This window comes from Daphnia pulicaria, chromosome 1 (genome assembly GCF_021234035.1).
Source record: "Daphnia pulicaria isolate SC F1-1A chromosome 1, SC_F0-13Bv2, whole genome shotgun sequence".
Lineage (NCBI taxonomy): Eukaryota > Metazoa > Arthropoda > Branchiopoda > Diplostraca > Daphniidae > Daphnia > Daphnia pulicaria.
This window is the reverse complement of record NC_060913.1, coordinates 26,748,754-26,769,618: the sequence shown is the minus strand read 5'-3', so window position 1 is coordinate 26,769,618 and position 20,865 is coordinate 26,748,754. Positions and strand designations below refer to the sequence as shown.

Below are 20,865 nucleotides of genomic sequence, written 5' to 3'. Positions count from 1 at the left end.
AATTTCTTTCAAAGAAACATTTTTTAAAAAAATTTCAAGGACAATAGAAAGTATAAGCCACTCTATTCTTCATTGGAGTTGGCCTCTGGGACTGTATGGTTTATGCTCAGCCATGTGTTACCTTTTACGATTGCCACAGGCAAACAGGTAATTTATGTTTTTGGAACTCTGACAATTTCAAGCCTTTTTATAGCCGAGAAGATTCATTTAAATAAATGTATTCAGACACTGGATACATAAATAGAGATGTGATAAAAAATAGTACACCACATTTTCTGTTTAAATTATAAATAATTTGTTTCATCTGTCTGTTGAACGTGCAAGCAGGAAATACTACACGCAATAATATAATAATTTGTTACATTATGATTCCCAGAATATTTTTAAAGTCGAGACCATCCCTGGAGTTGTCTACTGACTGCCTGGAACACTTGCTGTGCGCTCGCAAAAGTAGACGAGAAAAGAGCAGCGGCCAATCCCTGGTTTGTATTTTGTACTTGAGACGTTAATTGCGAATTAGATTGTTTTTGTGCATTGTTGTTGGTCGTCATCCCCTGCTGCCGACCCTGCGGTAGAGGAGATGCTCTGCTTCCAGACAGAGCCAGCAAAGAAACCAAAACGATCTAATTAAAATAAAATAGTGAATTTAAGTGTGATCAATAAATTATTAACCGTCAATGTGACTTACCACCAGCACTAGTTTCATCGTTGGTAGGTAGCAGAAACGTTCCGGTAACTGTATTCAGAGCGCAAGGATGTCGGCGAATGATACATTGAAATCGGAGCATTAGGGTTTTATACATAGCGCCAAGCCTTGCACGCGGGAGCAATAAAGCGCGATGGACAATTATGGGAAAATCTGAAGGACACACGTCCCTCTGTGTTTCGCATCCATAGACAAGACGAAACAAAAACATGTTCACTTTCTACATATTAGGTTACTAACCTTTACCGTTTTTCCAAGGGAAATATATCGGGCAACTTTCGAATAGCTCGCGCTGGAAAATAAGAACCTACTAAATGTCACGTGATTCCGTAGATCCTGTTCCATTTTTTCAAAGTCGTTCCCCTTTTTTCAGACGACGTAGCAGACGCAGCACAAGGTCATTTGAAAAATCACGGAGAGACTCGCAATATGCCTTCATGAATTTGTATTTTTGCTCTGTAAACTTAAACATGGTGTAGTATGTTCTGATTGGCGATTAAAACTTTCTATTGCCGGTTTGTTGGCGAATGAACGAAACGGAAAATAATATTAAAACTTAAAGATGGAGAATGACGGGATGATCGGAATATAAGGCACAACAATTTGGAATGAGAATCTACAGCAATTAGCCCATTCCCACTTTTACGCTCGAGCAGCAGCAACTCCATCTAGACTGTCTGAATCTTTGTTCGTGTACGATTCCATTGGCGGACAGGTGCAGACCAGATTACGATCGCCGTAAATATCGTCGATACGTCCAACTCTCGGCCACATTTTCGTTTCGGGACGCACAAAAGGCTGTAGGAAACAATGGAAAATGAATATCAAATTTATTCGAGATGGAAAAGTGGAAATTTACCGCAGGGAAGGCAGCCAGTTCCCGGGAATAGGGTCGATCCCATGTGCTGTTGATGATCTGCTCCTGTGTGTGTGGGCTCATTTTAAGAGGATTGCGCACTGGATCCATTATGCCCTTTTCAATTTGGTGGATCTCGTGCCGGATGCGGATCAGCGCTTCGCAAAGTCTGTCCATCTCGTCCTTGTCTTCTGATTCAGTTGGTTCAATCATCAGCGATCCTGCAACTGGGAAACTCATCGTTGGAGCATGGAAACCTGTAACCGAACAAGAATAAGTTGGCTGGATGAAATGATTTTGCAGGCTGGTATCGTACCATAGTCCATTAGACGCTTGGCAATATCGACGGCTTCGATGTTGGCAGTTCGTTTGAAATCCTTGACGTCAATAATGAATTCGTGGGCCACCCAACCACTTTGATTGGTAAACAAGATCTTGTAGTGGGGCTCCAAAATGCGGCTCATGTAGTTGGCCGAAAGGATGGCAACTTGGGTAGCTTCTTTCAAACCTCGGGCACCCATCATCTAATTAATAAAGAAATTTAATTTAATGTCCTTTTTAAATAAAGGTAATTGAATAATCACCTTAATGTAAGACCAAGAGATGGGCAGAATGAGGGGAGAACCAAACGGAGCTGCACTGACAACACCAAACGATTGGGAAGACTGTCCATTAAGAGGATCTATTACTGGATGTGTTGGCAAGAAAGGTGCCAAATGTTTCTTCCTGCACGATTAAATCAAATTGTAAAATACTTGGAATATAAAAGAAAATGTAAAAATTGAAATTACACTCCGATGGGTCCCATTCCAGGTCCGCCACCACCGTGCGGAATGCAAAACGTCTTGTGAAGGTTCAAGTGAGAGACATCCGAGCCAAAGTCGCCGGGTCGGCAAAGGGCTACCTGGGCGTTCATATTGGCACCGTCCATGTAAACTTGACCACCTCGTTGATGAATGACGTCACAAATTTCAACTATTTTTTCCTCGAATACACCATAGGTCGACGGGTATGTGATCATCAAGCAGGCCAACCTGTCTTTGTACTTTTCGGCCTGGATTTGGAAAATTATTTGTCAAAAATTTGTTCCATCGAGTTTACAGATCTACAGGTAGAAATACCTTTGCTTTCAGTTGAGCCAAGTCAATGCTACCAGCCTTATCCGTATTAATGGGTTCGACCATGAATCCGGCCATTTGAGCCGAAGCTGGATTTGTTCCATGGGCCGACACGGGAATCAGGCAGACGTTTCGCTGTTTTTGATCGATGGAATCCAGGTACGCCTTAATAGCGCGCAGTCCTGAATACTCTCCCTGAGCTCCACTGTTTGAATCAATTTCAAATGAATGAATAAGAGTTATTGAAAGTACTTTTGATCGAATTACCTGTTTGACTGGAAGGAAATGTTATCGTAGCCTGTGATATCGCACAAATCAGCTTCCAACTCTTTAAACATTTGATGATAACCGCCGACCTGGCTGACGGGGGCGAATGGATGGATGTTGCCAAATTCAGGCATACTGGACGGCAACATTTCAGTGGCACTGTTTAATTTCATCGTGCAAGAACCCTAAGAGAAAATAAAAATATACATAAGAGGAAACACAATTGTAAGCAGAAGCAAAATTACCAAAGCAATCATAGAATGAACTAATGAAATGTCTTTGTTTTCCAGGGATTTCATGTAGCGCATAATCTGCGTCTCTGAGTGATGTGAGTTGAAGACGGGCTGAGTCAAGTAAGAGCTGGTCCTCTTCCATTCGGACTGTTCCAAACTGGACGAAAGAATATCTGGTCGCTGAGACACCTAAAAAAATTTATTTCATTAAACTCGCATCCAATCAAATGATAAATCTGACAAATCTTACTTGTTCGGCTGTTACATCGACATTAAAAATGGCGAAAATATCATTAATATCTTTCTCGCGAACAGTTTCGTCAATGGAGATACCAATCTAAAAATAAAAGTAAATTGAATCAACCGTAATAAATAAAATAATAAAACAATTAGTACATCTCCATCGGGGAAATAGCGCAAATTGATCTCTTGCGCCTCTGCACGTGCTTTAATATCTTGGACGGGTAAAGACGGTTGAATTTTGAGCGTATCAAAGAATTGGCTATTCCGCACTACGTGACCGCCAGACTCCAAACCTGTTCCAATGTAACGTCATTTTTAAGATTCACTTTGACTCGTTTCCAACTTTGTTAAATCCGTATACCTTTGGCACAGACAACAGTTGAGTGATGAATTCGTTGAGCAATCTTTTGCAAGCCGACAGGCCCATGGTAAACTGCGTACCTGCGTTAAACGAATGAATAATTCAATTGTAAGCTAAATACGTGCCGATGGAAACAACCGAGGAATAAAATTACATGGCAGCCATGTTGGCAAGTAAAGCTTGAGCTGTACAAATGTTGCTAGTGGCTTTATCACGGCGAATGTGTTGCTCGCGTGTCTGCAGAGCTAGGCGGTAAGCGTCTTTACCATCGACGTCTCTCGAGACGCCCACCATTCGGCCGGGCATAATTCGAACCAGGTTGTTTTTGCAGGCAAAGAAGGCCGCATGCGGGCCTCCGTAACCGAGAGGAACACCAAAGCGCTGGCTGTTGCCCACAGCGACATCGGCACCAATTTCTCCTGGCGATTTCATCATTGTGAGTGCCATTAGATCTGTAGCACAGCAAACCAGGGCCTGCAATAAATAATATGCATTAAAGAAAATTGCGAATATTTTATTTCTTATTCATGACGTTTACCCCGGCGGCGTGGGTCTTGTCGATGAGGTTTTGAAAATTTTGAACCGAGCCATGAGTATCGGGATACTGGAAAAGAACGGCCGAAATATCTTTTTCAACTTCAGTCACGGTGCTGAAATCGACGATTTTGACTTTTAAACCCATGGCAGAACAACGTGTCTCAACGCAGGCAGTTGTCTGTGGATGGAGTTTATCCGAGACTAGAAATACTTTTCTCTTGTTAGATCTAATTCGAAAGGTATTAATTGTTTATTGATTTTCATTAGACGTCAGAATTATATCGTACCGGCTACACATGGCGAGGGCCTCAGCTGCCGCTGTGCCTTCGTCGAGGAGTGAAGCATTAGCCACATCCAGGCCTGTCATATCTGCAATCATAGTCTGGTAATTGAACAAGCTCTGCAAACGTCCTTGAGCAATTTCTGGCTGGTATGGAGTATATTGGGTATACCTGCATTCCAGAAAGAGAATGAAAACAAAAGGTAAAGTTTATTATGCAATATGGATACTTACCATCCTGGGTTTTCAAATAGATTTCGTAGAATAGGGTGAGGAACATGGCAATTGTAGTATCCCATGCCAATGAATGAGCGCCAAACTTTGTTTTGCTTTGCCAACTCCTGCACTCTTTCCATCAGCTGGTATTCATCTAGCACAAGGTTAACTCATAAATCACACATTTTTGTATAAATCTTATTATTGTTACCTAATGGTTCTGTCAGGTTAAGGTCCCTTCCCAACGCAATACCTTGTGGGAGCGCATTCTGGGTAAGTGTGTCCAAATCCTATTTGTTTGTTGTCAATCAAAACATTTATTAATGCAACCTTCATAGATAAGAGGATCAAAATATATATCAAACAAACAGATATGTCACAATATTGGCCTATCAGTGTTGTTCTAAACGTGATTCAACGTGATTCTTACAACATGCTAGACGTCTGTAAAGTTTGGGATTATTCCGCGGGTCCAGTGTCTACGCATTCCAAGTTTCAAGGCTTTCAAATGCCAAGACTAAACAAAATCTGTTCCCTATTATATTGAAGGCCTAAAAATTCTCAAGGACGAAATGTATGGGCACTGCTATTTGCGGAAGGACGAATGTGATAGAAGAAGAAAACAAACGTTTCAAACGGATGGAGCAGACGACTCGTAGAACAAAAACAAGGATAAACAAAAGACTAACGAAATTTGGGCTACTAGTAAAATAGAAACTTGTTTCGAATTTCAAAGAATTACATTCCCCACACACAATATTTGTAAAAATAGGTGAAATGTACCTTGCACCCAACTACTTGAAGCATTTGTTGCTTCTGGGCTTCATTGGGTCCAATATGTCGACTTTTGAATCCCTGCCGAGCGGGCACGACGCGGTCAAAATGCGTTCCGCAAATCCGCTGCGCAGTATTAAGACTTCTCGAGCTGGTGCGGATGCATTCTTTCAGAGGACCCACCACTCTCAATAGATTCTGCATCTTTAATAAGGCTAATTACACAACGTGAGTCAAATGAAACAACACCGCAGGGCACTGATACAGCACTGTAGGAGACTGTGCAAGTAACACCTCACCACGACGAGCGCACGAAACGAAATGAGCGAATCGAGAGGTTCGCATTCGACTTTTTCAGTGCGGACGAAACGGGCGACTTTGACCTGGTTGTGTGTGTATGTACACAGGAAATGTGGGGGTATAGGCAATAAGGTGGAGGGGGGGAGATATGTACATAAGCGAAACTGATCCCGAACCAGCGCGAAGCGGTTTTTCAAAGCTCATTTGGCGCCCTTGGGCTTCAGTCCATGGCCAATCCGCACGCGGATCCTTTCACTGCCATCAACTGCTGGGCATTATTTCGACTCGGCTAATTTTATTTTGTTGACGTATAGGTAACTGCCCAACTGCGATGTTGGCCAGAAAACATTGAACTGAAACGCATTTAACGACCGAATCTACCAAAGTTACATAATCATTTTGTAAAAATCAAAACGCTAAATTTGTTACAGACCCAGACATAAGTTGACACTTGGTCGAAATAGATTGAGGCTAGCGATAATTCAGTGCAAACAAATAAGTGTCAAAACGGATTTGTTCAATGTATAGTTTTTTTCCCTTTTCAAGGACAAATGTCGTATGTTAAAAGATAAGGTGCAAAGTGCCAGGGACAATTCCTATACGTACCAGTGCGACGTGTAGATTGGCTTCAGCGTCAGTCGTGTTGCAACTTGTACCGAAGGTCTACCTCTCAGCCGAGAGATAAATACGTACGTATGATCTGAATTAGGTTTTCCCTATCATCACATCGGGACTAGTATAGACAGTTCACGCAGTATCACAAAGATTGCCTGTTTTATTAGACAAAGCAGCTAGCCACTCGGCAAATATTAAATTTTAATGATAACAGGAGAGATTCCAATTTCAACAACAACAACAACACTTTCTATAGACTATTAATTCATATCTTACCCAAAATCCAACACGAAACAAACAAAAACTAGAGCGCTGACTAAGAATAACTGCAGCTCGATTGCTCGACAAGTTGTTGATTAAAAACGCCGTTATTATTACGTAATAACTGTGGGCTCGTCTCTGCCGGTCAGCTCCCGCAACTTGGAAATTCGAAGCGCGATCTGAACAAGTGGTTTCAGCATGACCTAAATTCAAGACGGCATTTATCTTTAAAAGCTTCAGGGTTACATCAATCAATGTCAATTTGGTATACCTGGGCGTCAAGCAGATATTTATCAGCATCGGACTCGTAGCTATCGATGTAAAGGCGGACAGTAGCCCCTGAGCTTCCAGTGCCGCTCAGGCGAATGACAATACGCGATCCATCTTGGAAAATGATCCGCAATCCCTTTAGGATCAAAATGAATTAGTACTGACATTTTTATTTCCGTTAAAGACATTTGTAGTACCTGTTTGGAAGAGAGGCTACCATCGATGGGATCGGTGTAAGAAAAGTTATCGGCCAGGGCCACCGTGAAAGATTTGCCATCGAATTCGTGGACGGAACCGATGAACGAGGCTTCGTTCATGAGTGCCTCAAGATCGGCCATCATTTTGTTGCAGGGCTCGGAATCACAATTTTCGTAATCGTATCTAAAAGGTCAATTCAATATCATGAGCAGCGTTACATAAATGTGTTACGTAACCTCGTGAAAAAACATTCACCTCGTGAAGAAGTTTCGCCCATACAAAGTCCAGTGGTCTTTTAGAATTTGTTCGACAGTTTGTTTCCTGGTGGCCAGAATAGACAGCCAGGCAAGAACCGCCCATATTCCATCTTTTTCTCGAATATGGTCTGAGCCAGTTCTATTAAAATTGCAGATATGAAATATTTTCATGAATAAAATTTGAATGTTCTTCCAATTTACCCAAAACTTTCTTCGCCGCAAAGCGACAGTTGTCCGGCATCCATTAGATTGCCAAAGTATTTCCAGCCGGTTGGGACTTCGTAGATACTTTTCTGCAATTTGACGGCAACCCTAATCAATAATATTTAATTAAAACAAATTCAGTGGTCAAATAATGTAAATAGAAATACCTATCGACAGCGGCGCCAGTCGGCATGCTTCTGGCAAATCCTCTAACTCCAGTTTTGCTGAAGTACGGAATACAATCCATATTGTTGGCGATGACTGCTAAAGAGTCGGAAGGGGTGACGAAAAAGGCTTTCTCACCCAAAATCATGTTTCGGTCCTCATTAAAAAAAATACACATTAAAATATTTAATTTAATTTAAGGGTTAATGAAAATGTATTACTCCATCTCCATCGAAAGCGGCTCCAAGTCCGAAATCGCCTTCCTTCATGGCTTGAACCAAGTCGGCGGCGTAAGTAAGATTCGGGTCAGGATGATGTCCTCCAAAATCTTCCAGGGGAATAACATTGACGACACTTTGTGCGCTAGCTCCCAGCTCTTCGCAAAATATGCGGCTGACATATGGACCGGTCACTAAAAAAACAGTGGTCAGCCAAATGATGTTGTATTAAAGACTTTTTCAAGATCAATACCTCCGTGCATTGAATTGATCAACACTTTAAGAGGGGTTTGGCCTGTTCCACAAATAAGGTTTTTGATAGAACCAAAATCAAAGATCTCTTTCATCAACTCCAAATAATCATTGACAGAGTCTACTACTTCAACTGTAAATGGGTGGCCTTCAATCTACAAAGAGGGGAAGCATGGTATGAAATTTTGAATGACATCACAGAATTAAGCTTTCTTACATCAAATTGCTGAGTTCCAATTGTTTTAATATCACATTTAAGGTCTGGAACTGTAGAATATTCCTTGATTCCAGTAGAAAGCTCATAGATTTTGTTGGTTACACCATCAGGTGCAGGCCCACCGTTGGAGGTGTTAAACTTGATGCCAAAATCAGCATCAGGACCACCTGGGTTGTGACTGGCAGTGAGCAAAATTCCACCATTGGTCTTGTACTTGCGAATCATGCATGAGACTGCAGGAGTGGAAAGAATTCCGTTCTGTCCGACAATCAGCTTGGATACCTGTAATGACATCACATTAGAAATATATTTTGAAAACAGAATAACAAGGATTTATACTTTATTGGCAGCACAAATGCGAACAATGATCTCGACTGCTTGGTGCAAGAAATATCGTCCATCTCCACCAAGTACCAAAGTCGAACCGGTAAGAGCCTCACCGAGTCCTCCAGTTAACAGCGACTGAATAAAATTTTCGGTGTAATGCGGCTGAGAAAATACTTTAACCGCTTTTCTTAGGCCGCTTGTGCCAGGTTTTTGGCCTTCAAATGGCGTTGTAGGTACTTTTATTGGACTCAACATCTTAGTTTTTCTCCCGTAGTTACAGCACAAGAGACTGAGACTAGGACTTTTTGACGGACAAGTCAATGATATGTCGTCTGTTTTGACCTTGTACGTGTTTGCGGTCGCCGGCTCGCCGACAATTTTACGTCTGCCAATTTCCATCATGATAATAATTGATTCATTTTTCTTATCAATGTTTTTAAATTCTAGGCTTAAATATTTTTCCAACAAAATGAAAATAAGTTGCAGTATTTTTTTCCGAATTAATCCAGTTTGGCATCGTGACGTTGTTTAAACGCTTTTGTCGTCTGCTACACATTGATGATGCGGTGTCTCACAAAAAGTGCGAAGTTTCCTATGTGATCTCCTTTCGGATATTATTAGAGAAAAATAAAAGATAACAAGACGTGAAAAAATTACTAGCAACACTATAAGTTAACGTACAACGCGTATTACTATTGGGGTGACATTAAAATACCCCATGTTTGATTTAATCGCCAAAACATTCTAGAGCATAGTCTTCAACTTTGTGAACCATTTGGGCCCTATTTTGTTTTTAGAAAATAACTTGATTGAAGTTTTTAAATTCTTGTCGCTAAATTCGTTTTACATGCTGTAGTATATTCAAACTAGATAAGGAAAATTAATTGATTGGCACTAAGGATTTCTGGTTTAACGGTTTATTATTATGTGTTTCGTCTCACATGTTTAAAACAGCTGTTGATTATTTACAGAAATCAGAAATGGTCAACGAGGACCGAAGAGACGTTCGCGACGACCGAGATCGCCGCAATAAAGATAGAGAAGGTGATCGAGAGCGAGAAAACAAAGATCGCGAGCGAGAACGTGACAACAAAGATCGGGAAAGGGATCGAGATAACAACAAAGATCGTGACCGTGGCAATAATCGAGACAATAAAGATCTTGCCAGAGATCGTGATCGTGAGAGAAGAGAACGCGAAAGGAAAAGATCACGCAGTCGCTCTCGTAGTCGTGATCGAACAGCAAGACGACGTAGATCCAGATCCAGGTAATGAAATTAATCTTGATTACGTCTGTCCATTGATTCATTTGTTTTTGTTAATTAGGTCACCAAGGGACCGTCGAGATCGTAAAGATGTGAAAACAGAACAAGATGCAAAAGATCAGGAAGCCAGTGAAGAGAATACTGAACAGCAAACGATTAAAAAGGAGCCCCTGTCGCTGGAAGAATTGTTGGCTAAAAAGAAAGCTGAAGAAGAGGAAAAGAGCAAACCCAAGTTTCTCACGAAAGAAGAACGTGCAGCCGAAGCTATGCGGAAGCGACAGGAGGAAGTTGAAAATTTACGCAAACAGCAAGAAGAGGAAAGGTCAAAACGGAATGCCTTTTTTCAGGTTTGTATTAATATCCTACGATATTTGTTATTTTAGATTTAACATGACATTTTTTAAAATTGATTTTAGGCGGCTAAAGAGACCAACAGGGAACCAGAACGCGATCGTCGACGTGATCGAGAAAGGGAGCGCGAAAAGGAGACCAAAGATCGTAAAGATGGTGAAACAGACCGCGATAAGCAAAAGGAGATGGATGCCATCAAGGATCGTTACCTGGGCATGGCCAAGAAAAAGCGACGTGTCCGCAGGCTGAACGAACGTAAATTCGTTTTCGAATGGGATGCGGCAGAAGACACTGCCGTCGACTACAACCCAATCTACAAGGAAAGACATCAGGTAAGAAGACCCTTGATATAAATTTTAATAGGTGAAATTCTAACGTTTTCTTTATTTTGTTGATTAGGTCCAATTTTACGGTCGTGGTCATGTGGCCGGAATTGACATCAAAGCCCAGAAGAAAGACCAGTCGAAATTCTATGGTGACATGTTGGACAAACGACGGACAGACACTGAAAAGGCCCAGGAGAAGGTCCGTTTGAAGAAGGAACAAAGACGAGAAGACAAGCAGAAATGGGACGACCGTCACTGGCAAGAGAAAAAGGTCGAAGAAATGACTGAACGTGATTGGCGTATCTTCCGAGAAGATTACAACATCACCATTAAAGGTCTGTTGCCTGAATTTCTTGATTAATTAATATGTTTGACTTAATGTCTTCTGGTTTTGAAGGTGGCAAAATTCCTAATCCATACCGTTCGTGGGCTGATTCTGATCTCAACAAGGAAACTTTGGAGATTATCGAAAAAGTTGGATACATTGATCCTACTCCCATCCAGCGTCAAGCCATTCCTATTGGTACGTCGTCAATAATTACTTATCTGTTTGAAAATGTTAATTAATTTCACGTTGATTTTATGCAGGATTGAAGAACCGAGATATTATCGGTGTGGCTGAAACAGGATCAGGAAAAACCGCCGCATTCTTGATCCCCTTACTCGTCTGGATTCAGTCGCTTCCCAAGAACGTCCGCCTGGGTGACGATGATTCGGGACCCTACGCCATCATTTTGGCTCCTACTCGTGAGTTGGCTCAGCAGATTGAAGAAGAATGCATCAAATTCGGTCAGCATTTGGGCATCCGAACGGTTGCCGTCATCGGTGGTCTTTCCAGGGAGGAGCAAGGCTTCAGACTGCGAATGGGTTGCGAGGTAAATTTCTCTAATCCTATTCCAGTTTATTCATTTAATTAACTTTTTGACTTTTAACAGATCGTGATTGCCACTCCCGGTCGTCTGATTGACGTTTTGGAAAACAGATATTTGGTGCTGTCACAGTGCACGTACATTGTGCTGGACGAAGCTGATCGCATGATTGACATGGGTTTCGAACCCGACGTGCAAAAGATTCTGGAACACATGCCAGTCACAAATCAGAAGCCGGACAACGACGACGCTGAAGACGAGCAAAAGCTGATGGCCAATTTCAATTCCAAGAATAAATTCCGACAGGTATTGGAATTCAAAACGTTCTGGATTTACTCAACTCATTTTTATTTTCCTTTTTGCAGACTGTCATGTTTACGGCAACTATGCCTTCGGCGGTGGAGCGATTGGCTCGAACTTACCTGCGACGTCCGGCTGTGGTCTACATCGGCTCGGCCGGCAAACCTGTGGAACGAACAGAACAAATCGTCTACATGGTTGAAGAGAACGCCAAACGCAACAAGTTGATGGAAATTCTGCGCCGCGGAAAACTCGAACCTCCCATCATCATTTTCGTCAACCAAAAGAAGGGAGCAGATGTACTGGCCAAGGGCCTGGAGAAATTTGGCGTAAGGCATTTTAATTTAAAAATTTTGTCTAGTTGAATTCATTTAAGGTGTTTATTTATTATTTCGACAGTTCAATGCTTGTACTCTGCACGGTGGTAAGGGTCAGGAGCAGCGTGAATTTGCCCTGTCCAACTTGAAGTCAGGAGCCAAGGATATCCTGGTGGCCACAGACGTTGCCGGCCGTGGTATCGACATTAAGGATGTCTCGTTGGTCATCAACTACGACATGGCCAAAACGATCGAGGATTACACACATCGTATCGGTCGTACGGGGCGAGCCGGCAAACATGGAACAGCCATCTCCTTCTGTACCAAGGATGATTCGCCACTCTTTTACGACTTGAAGGCTCTTCTTCTATCCAGTCCAGTGTCGACGTGTCCTCCGGAATTGGCCAACCATCCAGACGCTCAACACAAACCTGGAACTGTTGTCCAGCGCAGACGAAAAGACGAGAAGATTTTCGCTTAGATTTTCTTGTAGTTTAGGTCTCGTCGTGCGTTCAACTCCATTTTTAATGATTCTGAATTTTCCTTGAAAATAAAATAAAATCATTTCTGCTCCAACATGAATTTTAATTCTATTATTGCAGCGATTTTGAGCATGACATATGGAGGGGTCACTTAAAGAGGTTTATGGAAAGGGTTTCGGAGAAATAGAGTACGGAAGTGATTGTCAAACGTTGATGAAAATAGGGAGCCTCATTCACAAGAATTCAGCGTCGTACAATAATCGTCAAGATAAGTACAGTTGTATTCAAGCAGTTAAGCCTTAACAACAATAGTAGAAGTTATTCACTCTTTGTCCATGTCTAGGAGAAGATGGCCTCTGCTAATCTAACCAACGGTAAGTTACAATTTCAAAATCTTAAAAGAGAATAGAGGCGCGAGAGTTTAGAGAGATTGCACGATTGTATTGCTTAACTAAATTGTTGAATTGTTATTGTTGAAAAGAAACAATAACTAGCCTACTATTTTAATCAATTAATTAGGATAGGAAAGTTCAAGTCTTATAATTCTTAGTTTTATTTCATTATTGAACTTTGCAGACAACGACGATTTTAGAAAACGGGAAATCGATGACGTAACAGACTGGAGTGAAGTTATTACTGCGGCAACCAAGATCATTGCTTTCATGGGCAAATTGTCGATTGCCAGAAATCGAGTACCTAGTTTCCAAATCGACCAGATCGACCAAAAGAAGATCCCTTTAATTCAAGATCCGGAGAGTTTCCGGATGGCATTATTTCAAATCTACGCGGATTCCTTTGAAGCCATCACGAAAGCGCACATCGACATGTTAAGGATTCAGTTGAAGACGGGACAGGTGCCTCGCTACTACGCAAATTACATGGAATATCTGAAAAATGACGATAGAAAAGCTAAGAAGAATTCAATTCGCAGACGCTTGGATAGAATCAAACAAGACATTGACGACGGAGCGACAATTTCAAAAGAAGTTTGCGATGCTTTTGACAAATTAAGTCAGCTGATTGGACAAGTAATCGAAGCCTTAATGACAAGCCTGGACGTCAAGAGAAAAGAGATTACAGACGAGATTGGAGATGAAACTACAAGGAAACAGCAGGAAAACATCTACAAGTTACGGAAGAAACTTGAAACAGCCGAAGAAAATGTAAAAGAAAAAAGAAAAGATTTGGACGACATCGGCAAACCTAAGATGGGTGTTTGGCATTCGTTTTTTCGCCACGAGCCAACAGAAGAATCGCTTGAACATGCCCGGAAAATGTTGGAAGACGCCGAAAATAAATTGAAGAACATCAGGGAAAAAGTTCAGAACGAACTCGAAATAATTTCCAATGAAAATATTCAAAATTGGAAACATGTCCGAGGTGATGTAGACAAAGTCGTAGACCGAAATGAAATGCTTCAAATTCTCAATGATGGTTTGAATTACCTCGGCCAGTACCAAGACAAATGGTCGGGCATGCATCGTTATTTTATTCAAATGAGCAATGACTTGACTAAAATATTACTAACTGACTTTTCAGCCGAAAGAGTTGAGGGGAATAATGCAATTGAAGAATTGGAAAACTCCCTTCAAATGACGTTAGAATTCTGCGCCAAGATGCATCACTCCGCCATAATGCACGCCAAAGTTTTCGACAAGTACATCATGAAGAGCATATTATTAGAAATGCAACCAATGCTTTTTATTCCCCACGGTGAAATTGAGGAAGCTCAAATGAGGTGGCAATCGTCTTGGGAGGAAGCGTCTAATGGCATTAAGGACATGTACAAAAAGGACGCAACATTGGAATAGAAAAACTCAAATTCTAGCATTGGGAAATGCCAATAATTAGTTGGTTTCCAGTCCCATATCGACCCGCCCTCCGGAATTGTCCATCCAGCCAACCCGGAGACGCTCAACACAAACTTTGTCCAGCGCAGACGAGAATAAGATTTTCCTTACATTTCCTACTTTAATTGTCTCACATGTCGTTCTCCATTTCTTATGATTAACAAAGAAAATAAAATCAGTTTTGCTCTAACGAATTCTATGACCTGCATCGATTTTTTGTTGTTTTTTTTCCATTCATTACTTAATTAGTAAGAAAACAGAGGATACTTTACGTTCTATTTAGTCAGTACTACCTACTGTCACGCATCAAACGGTATAGATAATTTATTGCGAGCTTTAGCAAAGATGGCAGAGCGGGAATAGTGAAAAACACTAAAAAGGTTAACGTTGAATTGTCTAACCTGATCATTCCGATTAAGCTTCTATCTCTCTGTGTTGATACTCGAATGAAAATTCGCAATTGCAAAAGGCGAAGATTCCAGCTGCAAATGTGTAGTCGTAACCAATTCAAAAATTCAGTCAAACTATCATAAATTTAAAAAAAAAAAAGGAATACTAATAATTTAGAATGGTCGGCACAGACAGAGTAATACACAACCAAATGAATGAGATTAAAATGGCCGCACCTTTCACGATAGCAAAGAAAAAAGATTCACAGCAGTGTTGAAGAAATAATTATTTGATCTCAAGTTAATTATTATCCCGAGTGACAAAATTTGTTTATGGACACCAATCCGCTGGATCATAACTGCGCAGTCCATCCGTTTATCAACGTCAACGATTTTATCTTTCGTCAACATTTTATTAAGGATACAACGCTTTACCCGTGTTGTGTCGTAATTACGACAAAGATATCTCACAAACCGCCAGAAAAACTCTAAAAGATTTGCAGTACCCGTATGATGAAGTAATGGCCGCAATTGGGTTTTAACTCAGGCATTAATAACCTAAGTCTGACTTTACGGGGAAATTTCACTGGATTGGATAATCCAGTGAAATTGTACGTTGGATGAGTTTGGATGGACGGATGGCGTCGGGGATAACGGATTATCGGTCGTCGGGATTATCGGAGATTTGGATTTGGAGAAAACTTTGGCTGATTGAGTATTAGTTTGCAAAATTAGCATTTTTTTTCAAAGCGTCATAAGGCATGACATAAAGGAATGACAACAAATAAAATTCATAAAATAAAAACTCCACATTTGTTGTCTAATTCATTGCCGTTAAATTTTTATGTCAACTGTTTCAACAACAATAAAAGATATAAACCGTAACCGTTTAAAAGGGATTGCACGCTGGTTACAATGTCAGAATTCAAATAAAAAAATGTTGTATTTTAAAAACAGCCCATGTACCCATGACTATATGCGCTTATCAAGTTATCATAAAAAATTAAATTAAAAAAAAAAAAAAAAAAAAAAACAGATAAAATAGCCTACTTTTATCACTACATTTTAAATTTACTGGTGCTACAGAAGGCTGCTGTTGTTGAGCTTGATACAGTTGAGCGAAAGTAAACCTTTATTTAAGTGTTTTAGGCAAGTTAATTCATTTGTTAGCATGCTGACTTTTGATCGTCAAAAGGTATTAGGGGTAGGAGGCTTTGGTACTGTTTATCAAGGGGCTTGGGGTGAAACTGAAGTAGCCGTCAAACGAATTTTGATTAAGGACGCTGCTAGCAACGAACAAGAAGAGAAGGCCTTGAAAATGTTACATCATACCAACGTCATCAAATTATTTCACGTGGAAGAGGACCAAGACTTCAAGTATTTTAAAAATCAAACAGTTTTCGAATTAGCATTCTTTAAAACTTTTCGAAAATAAATATTTTTATAGAATTATCGTCCTTGAATTGTGTGATGCCTCGTTAGATAGATTGTTTCTCAATGAAAATGACCCGAAAAAATATCGCGGCCCAATGCCACCACAAACAGAAGTTCTTCTCCAGTTGGCTAAAGGACTCGAGTACATTCATCTAATGGGATTAGTCCATCGTGACATCAAGCCAGAGAATGTGCTCATCAGCTTGGATTTTGCAACCCAACAAGTAGTGATGAAGTGGGCAGATTTTGGTTTCTGTAAACGTGTCAACGAAAGGGGTTCTTTCACAATGAGTGGTGTTAGAGGAACATTCAATTGGTTAGCACCGGAAATATTGAAATTACTGGACGAGGTCAGCTCTACTGAAAACGAAGCTAAGAAAAGAGGGACCGTCATGAGCGATGTATTCGCAGAAGGCCTCGTCTTTGGCTATTTCCTTTCGGGAGGAGTTCATCCCTTTGGTTCCTCAAGTTATGAAATTCGAAAGAACGTACGAACAAACAACCCAGCCAATCTTCCCAGTAAGTTAAGTCAAAGCCTATTACAAAAAATTTTCCGTATAGAAAAGGGAAATATTCGTAATACAATCGCAAGAATGTTAGAAAAAGACCCAAAAAATCGAATTACTTCATCTGATGTCGTTAATCGACTCACCCAAATTAACCTGAAGGTAAGGCAAAAAGTTTCACGAAAACGTTTTCTTAACTATTACTGTGCATTTTAACCAGTTTTTTTCCTTTTATAATTCACAGCAGATATTTACGTTACTAGCGGAAGGAAACCCAATCGTAGAACAAATCGGAAAACTGATACAAGAAGGTGTGGATGTCAATGCCATAGATGAAAAAGGATTGACGCCGCTATTACGCTTGGCAAAAAGCGAAAAGATAAGTGATGATTTGGTAGAAATAGTTAGTCACCTGATCAAACTCGGAGCCAACGTCAATTCACTTGACAGCAACGGCGAAAATGCTCTCCTTATGTGGTGCGAGAATCGTAAACAATATCAAAACAAAAGTTTTTTGGCAATTATCAATCTCTTCGTTGAAAATGAGATCGATATCAATTGCAAAAACGAAAACGGAGAGAATGTTCTCATAATATTATGCAGACATTATGAAAAAGAAAATTTAATTGACATTATTCGACTTTTGATTGAAAATGAAATCGACATCAATTGCAAAAACAAATACGGAAATAATGCTATCACTTTATTGTGCGAAAATTGTCAAGACAATAATGTAACATTTGACTGCATTTTTCGTATTAAACACGAAAATTTAAATGAAATAATTCAACTTTTAATTGAAAACGGAATCGATGTCAATTGCAGAACCAACGACGGAGATAATGCTCTAACCTTACTGTGTACAAAATACAAAAATTGGTTTTTAATTGACATTATTCGAGTTTTCATTGAAAATGAAATCGATGTCAATTGCGAAAACGAAAACGGATATAATGCTCTCACTACATTGTGCACATATTATGAAAACGAAAATTTAATCGACATTATTCGACTTTTTATTGAAAAGGGGATCAATATCAATTGCAAAAACGAAAACGGAGATAATGCTCTCATAATATTGTGCAGACATTATGAAAACGAAAATTTAATTGACATTATTCGACTTTTGATTGAAAATGGAATCGACATCAATTGCAAAAACGAAAACGGAGATAATGCTCTCACCTCATTGTGCCACTTTTACCAAAACGAAAATTTAATTGATGTTATTCGAGTTTTTATTGAAAATGGGATCGATGTCAATTGCAGAACCAACGACGGAAATAATGCTCTCACCTTATTATGCGGAGAGTACAAAAATGGAAATTTAATTGACATTATAAAATTTTTAATCAAGAGTGGATTCAAAGTGACTAAAGAAACGCGTGACGACATCAAGAGAAATTATGAAGAAAAAGATCACAAAGAAAAAGATCACAAAGAAATCTTGCAATTAATTCGTGTTTAACAACAACATCCAGATTAACCAGAAAACTATAACGAATTGTGTCTGAATAACGTTGGGTACTGTGCTCTTTATTTTTTGGCAATTTGTAATGTACTGAGTAACATGTCATTTATTATTCATTTTGTCGCCAAAATTTGTTTTTGTACAAATTTTCCCCCCTTAGAACGTGGTAAAAAAAAGTTGTAATTAATTAAAACTCCATATTTTTAACTAATTAAGCGGCTTTATTCCACTTATAAAATACAAAATACATATATGACTTTAATGAGTCTTGACAACATGCTGTTTATTCCAGTCGGTTCCAGTAATTCTTCGGTTTGTCTTATTGCAGCCTCTTAAAAAGAGGTGATGAAACGCCTGCACTAATACCCTATTGCGTATTTTGTTGGTTTCGAATCTTTCGTCGTCATGGACAACCCGATCATCGTCATCTTTCCTATTAGCCTCGTTTATTTATTTTGGTAATAATAATAAAAGAATCAAAAGCCTGACGGCCGTGTACTGTCGACGGTTGGAGCGTTGGACCAATTACTTGATTGACAGACACTCTCCGACTGATGGCAACAGCTTTCAAAAGAGAGAAAAGTGCGGGCACAACTCTCCCGCGTTCTTCGGCGTCGAAATGGAGCGGGCGGATCATTGAATAACTATTCTCGGTACCTCTCTCATTCTCCTTTATCTTTCACTATGTGTGCCTCATGTTCCCTGACATATTTCCTGACATACCTCCTAGAGCTTCAGAACGCGTATAAATAGCAAGAGAGCAAGAGCATTAGTAGTAGGCGGTAGTACATCGGCTTTGTGAGGGGGTCGTACGAGTTGATTTGAGTATAGAGAAGATTTGCAGTGCCCGTATGAAGTAATGGACACAATTGAGTTTTCACTCAGGCAATAACCCCGTTTTTTTCCCCAAAAGCGTCGTAAGGCTGACTGATGTACATAAAATAAAAATCATCAAATAAAAACACCGCACTTGTTATCTAATTCATTGCTGTTATGGTTTTCTGCCAACTTTTCCAAATCGAAGCAGCGGGTTGCTTTATTAAGCGATTCGCGGAAGAAAAGTGCTGCACGGAAATTGCCAAACGTCGGTGAAAAATAGAAAGGCTTATTAACAAGAATTCAGCGTCGTATAGTCGTCAAGATAAGCGCTCAACCTTCAACAAAATACGATCAAAAAGAAGCCTATACATTCTTCATTCTTCGTCTATACGTTGACTGAGGAGAAGATGGCTTCTGCAAATCTAACCAGCCGTAAGTAACAACTTCAAAACTAACTACGGAATAAAATGTTGTTTTGGGTTAAATTTGTTTTGATTCTAATTTCATTTACAATTGGAATAGTTGCAAGTAAGGTTGATCTCAGAAAAGATGAAATCGATGACGATGTCATCTTAGCCAACATTAGTAAGATTCATGCTACGGCTCTCAAGTACATTTCTGCCATAAAAGAGCTGGCTAATTCGGCACTTCGAGTGCCTGATTTCAAAATCGACCAAATCGACAAGGAGGACATCCCATTAATTAAACAACCGGAGAGTTTCCGCACAACTTTGATGCAAATCTACGACGAATCCACCTCAATCTTTGCAAAAGCGCACGTAAACATGTACAAGATTGAGTTGAAGATGGAAGAGGTCCCCGATTACGTAGCGGATTGCATGGAGTACTCGAAAACAAAAGATAAGGATTTATTACGCAAACGACTGGATAAAATCAAACAAGCGGCTGACGATGTCGCAGCACTTTTAAAAGAAGTTTGCGATGCTTTTCATTCATTTGGGAAGCTCATTCAACAGGTAATTGAAGCCCTAATGAAAAGCGAGCATGTCATTACGAAGACTATTACAGACAAGATTGAGGGGATGATTGAGGAAGCGATAAAAAACGAAGAAGAAGCCAAACAGAAAAAGGAAGACGAGTTCCAGCAGGAAATTGAACAAGCGGAAAGAAATGTGAGCGAAAAAAGGAGATACTGGGAAGACACTTGGAAATCCAAGTTGGGTGCTTGGCTGGCATTTCTCGTCCACAAGTTCCAAGAACAATCGCTTGAACATGCCCGTCAAATGTTGGACGAAGCCAAAAACGAATTAAAGAGAACCAAAGAAAAGGCATCAGGCCGTAATAGAGACAAAAACTCAAGTAAAAAGATTCAAATCAGTTGGAAAGATGTACGAGTTGATGTGAAGAAAACTTTAGACGGGAATGAAACGCTCGCACTCCTTGAAGATGATTTGAAATACATCGTGCAGTTACATATTGCATGTTTGTGCATGCATCGTCATTTTGATACAACAAGAATTTATTTTGACGTGGTGACATGTCCAAGGATAACTGACTTGTCAGCCGAAATTGAAAATGTAGAGAGAAATGCCATTCCAATTGAAGAACTGGAAGAGTCACTTCAACTGACATTAAAATCCAGCGCCAAGAC

At 40.1% G+C, this 20,865-nt stretch overlaps 6 protein-coding genes across 17 annotated transcripts in view; 3 read left to right on the top strand and 3 right to left on the bottom strand.

Moving 5' to 3' along the window:
- LOC124315050 (lysine-specific demethylase 4C-like) overlaps window positions 1–20,865 on the top strand; it is a 291,933-nt gene that overhangs the window by 104,844 nt on the left and 166,224 nt on the right. The window lies entirely within an intron of this gene.
- On the bottom strand, window positions 203–5,906 carry LOC124314429 (glycine dehydrogenase (decarboxylating), mitochondrial-like). The gene is made up of 18 exons (XM_046779615.1): window positions 5,601–5,906; window positions 5,029–5,107; window positions 4,836–4,971; window positions 4,609–4,773; window positions 4,323–4,548; window positions 3,939–4,258; window positions 3,785–3,864; window positions 3,577–3,716; window positions 3,431–3,517; window positions 3,193–3,369; window positions 2,948–3,132; window positions 2,684–2,885; window positions 2,354–2,616; window positions 2,147–2,288; window positions 1,879–2,086; window positions 1,566–1,819; window positions 689–1,504; window positions 203–623 (listed from the first exon to the last, which is right to left on the bottom strand). Exons 1-17 carry the CDS (start codon window positions 5,793–5,795, stop codon window positions 1,349–1,351), a joined length of 3,015 nt encoding a protein of 1,004 aa, XP_046635571.1. The 5' UTR covers window positions 5,796–5,906; the 3' UTR covers window positions 203–623; window positions 689–1,348.
- LOC124314957 (phosphoglucomutase-1-like) lies at window positions 6,649–9,289 on the bottom strand. Its single transcript, XM_046780325.1, has 10 exons — window positions 8,888–9,289; window positions 8,549–8,830; window positions 8,333–8,486; window positions 8,083–8,273; window positions 7,864–8,018; window positions 7,694–7,804; window positions 7,491–7,631; window positions 7,235–7,418; window positions 7,039–7,173; window positions 6,649–6,970 (listed from the first exon to the last, which is right to left on the bottom strand). The coding sequence occupies exons 1-10, from the start codon at window positions 9,275–9,277 to the stop codon at window positions 6,881–6,883; spliced, it is 1,833 nt and encodes a 610-aa protein (XP_046636281.1). The 5' UTR covers window positions 9,278–9,289; the 3' UTR covers window positions 6,649–6,880.
- LOC124314690 (probable ATP-dependent RNA helicase DDX23) lies at window positions 9,440–12,878 on the top strand. The gene is made up of 10 exons (XM_046779993.1): window positions 9,440–9,509; window positions 9,845–10,142; window positions 10,201–10,486; window positions 10,556–10,822; window positions 10,890–11,151; window positions 11,214–11,339; window positions 11,405–11,691; window positions 11,752–11,991; window positions 12,051–12,314; window positions 12,385–12,878. Exons 2-10 carry the CDS (start codon window positions 9,856–9,858, stop codon window positions 12,781–12,783), a joined length of 2,418 nt encoding a protein of 805 aa, XP_046635949.1. The 5' UTR covers window positions 9,440–9,509; window positions 9,845–9,855; the 3' UTR covers window positions 12,784–12,878.
- Window positions 12,766–20,865, bottom strand: part of LOC124317895 — an 81,989-nt gene continuing 73,889 nt past the window's right edge. For 3 of the 4 annotated variants that reach the window (XR_006912381.1, XR_006912380.1, XR_006912387.1), the window contains exon 4: window positions 12,766–12,845. Coding sequence is in view for 1 of the 4 variants with exons in the window: in XM_046782796.1 (XP_046638752.1) it covers window positions 12,827–12,845; window positions 15,036–15,158 (142 nt within the window). In the remaining 3 variants the exon portion in view is untranslated. Of the gene's footprint in view, window positions 12,846–15,035; window positions 15,159–20,865 lie in introns of all 4 variants that reach the window. The other variant, XM_046782796.1, reaches the window with a different exon arrangement.
- On the top strand, window positions 12,980–14,610 carry LOC124315539. The gene is made up of 2 exons (XM_046781287.1): window positions 12,980–13,158; window positions 13,361–14,610. Exons 1-2 carry the CDS (start codon window positions 13,134–13,136, stop codon window positions 14,593–14,595), a joined length of 1,260 nt encoding a protein of 419 aa, XP_046637243.1. The 5' UTR covers window positions 12,980–13,133; the 3' UTR covers window positions 14,596–14,610.

Excerpts from the sequence above, each read along its gene's own strand:
- LOC124314429 (XM_046779615.1), bottom strand. The coding sequence starts at position 5,795 with ATGCAGAATCTATTGAGAGTGGTGGGTCCTCTGAAAGAATGCATCCGC. Across the intron at positions 4,774-4,835 it reads CTATTTGAAAACCCAGGATG|GTATACCCAATATACTCCAT; the intron begins GTAAGTATCCAT and ends TCTGGAATGCAG. Across the intron at positions 2,886-2,947 it reads ATTTCCTTCCAGTCAAACAG|TGGAGCTCAGGGAGAGTATT; the intron begins GTAATTCGATCA and ends TGATTCAAACAG.
- LOC124314957 (XM_046780325.1), bottom strand. The coding sequence starts at position 9,277 with ATGATGGAAATTGGCAGACGTAAAATTGTCGGCGAGCCGGCGACCGCA. Across the intron at positions 8,019-8,082 it reads CCGCTTTCGATGGAGATGGA|GACCGAAACATGATTTTGGG; the intron begins GTAATACATTTT and ends TTTTTTAATGAG. Across the intron at positions 7,419-7,490 it reads GGGCGAAACTTCTTCACGAG|ATACGATTACGAAAATTGTG; the intron begins GTGAATGTTTTT and ends TTGACCTTTTAG.
- LOC124314690 (XM_046779993.1), top strand. The coding sequence starts at position 9,856 with ATGGTCAACGAGGACCGAAGAGACGTTCGCGACGACCGAGATCGCCGC. Across the intron at positions 10,487-10,555 it reads AACGGAATGCCTTTTTTCAG|GCGGCTAAAGAGACCAACAG; the intron begins GTTTGTATTAAT and ends AATTGATTTTAG. Across the intron at positions 11,692-11,751 it reads GACTGCGAATGGGTTGCGAG|ATCGTGATTGCCACTCCCGG; the intron begins GTAAATTTCTCT and ends GACTTTTAACAG.
- LOC124315539 (XM_046781287.1), top strand. The coding sequence starts at position 13,134 with ATGGCCTCTGCTAATCTAACCAACG. Across the intron at positions 13,159-13,360 it reads CTCTGCTAATCTAACCAACG|ACAACGACGATTTTAGAAAA; the intron begins GTAAGTTACAAT and ends TGAACTTTGCAG.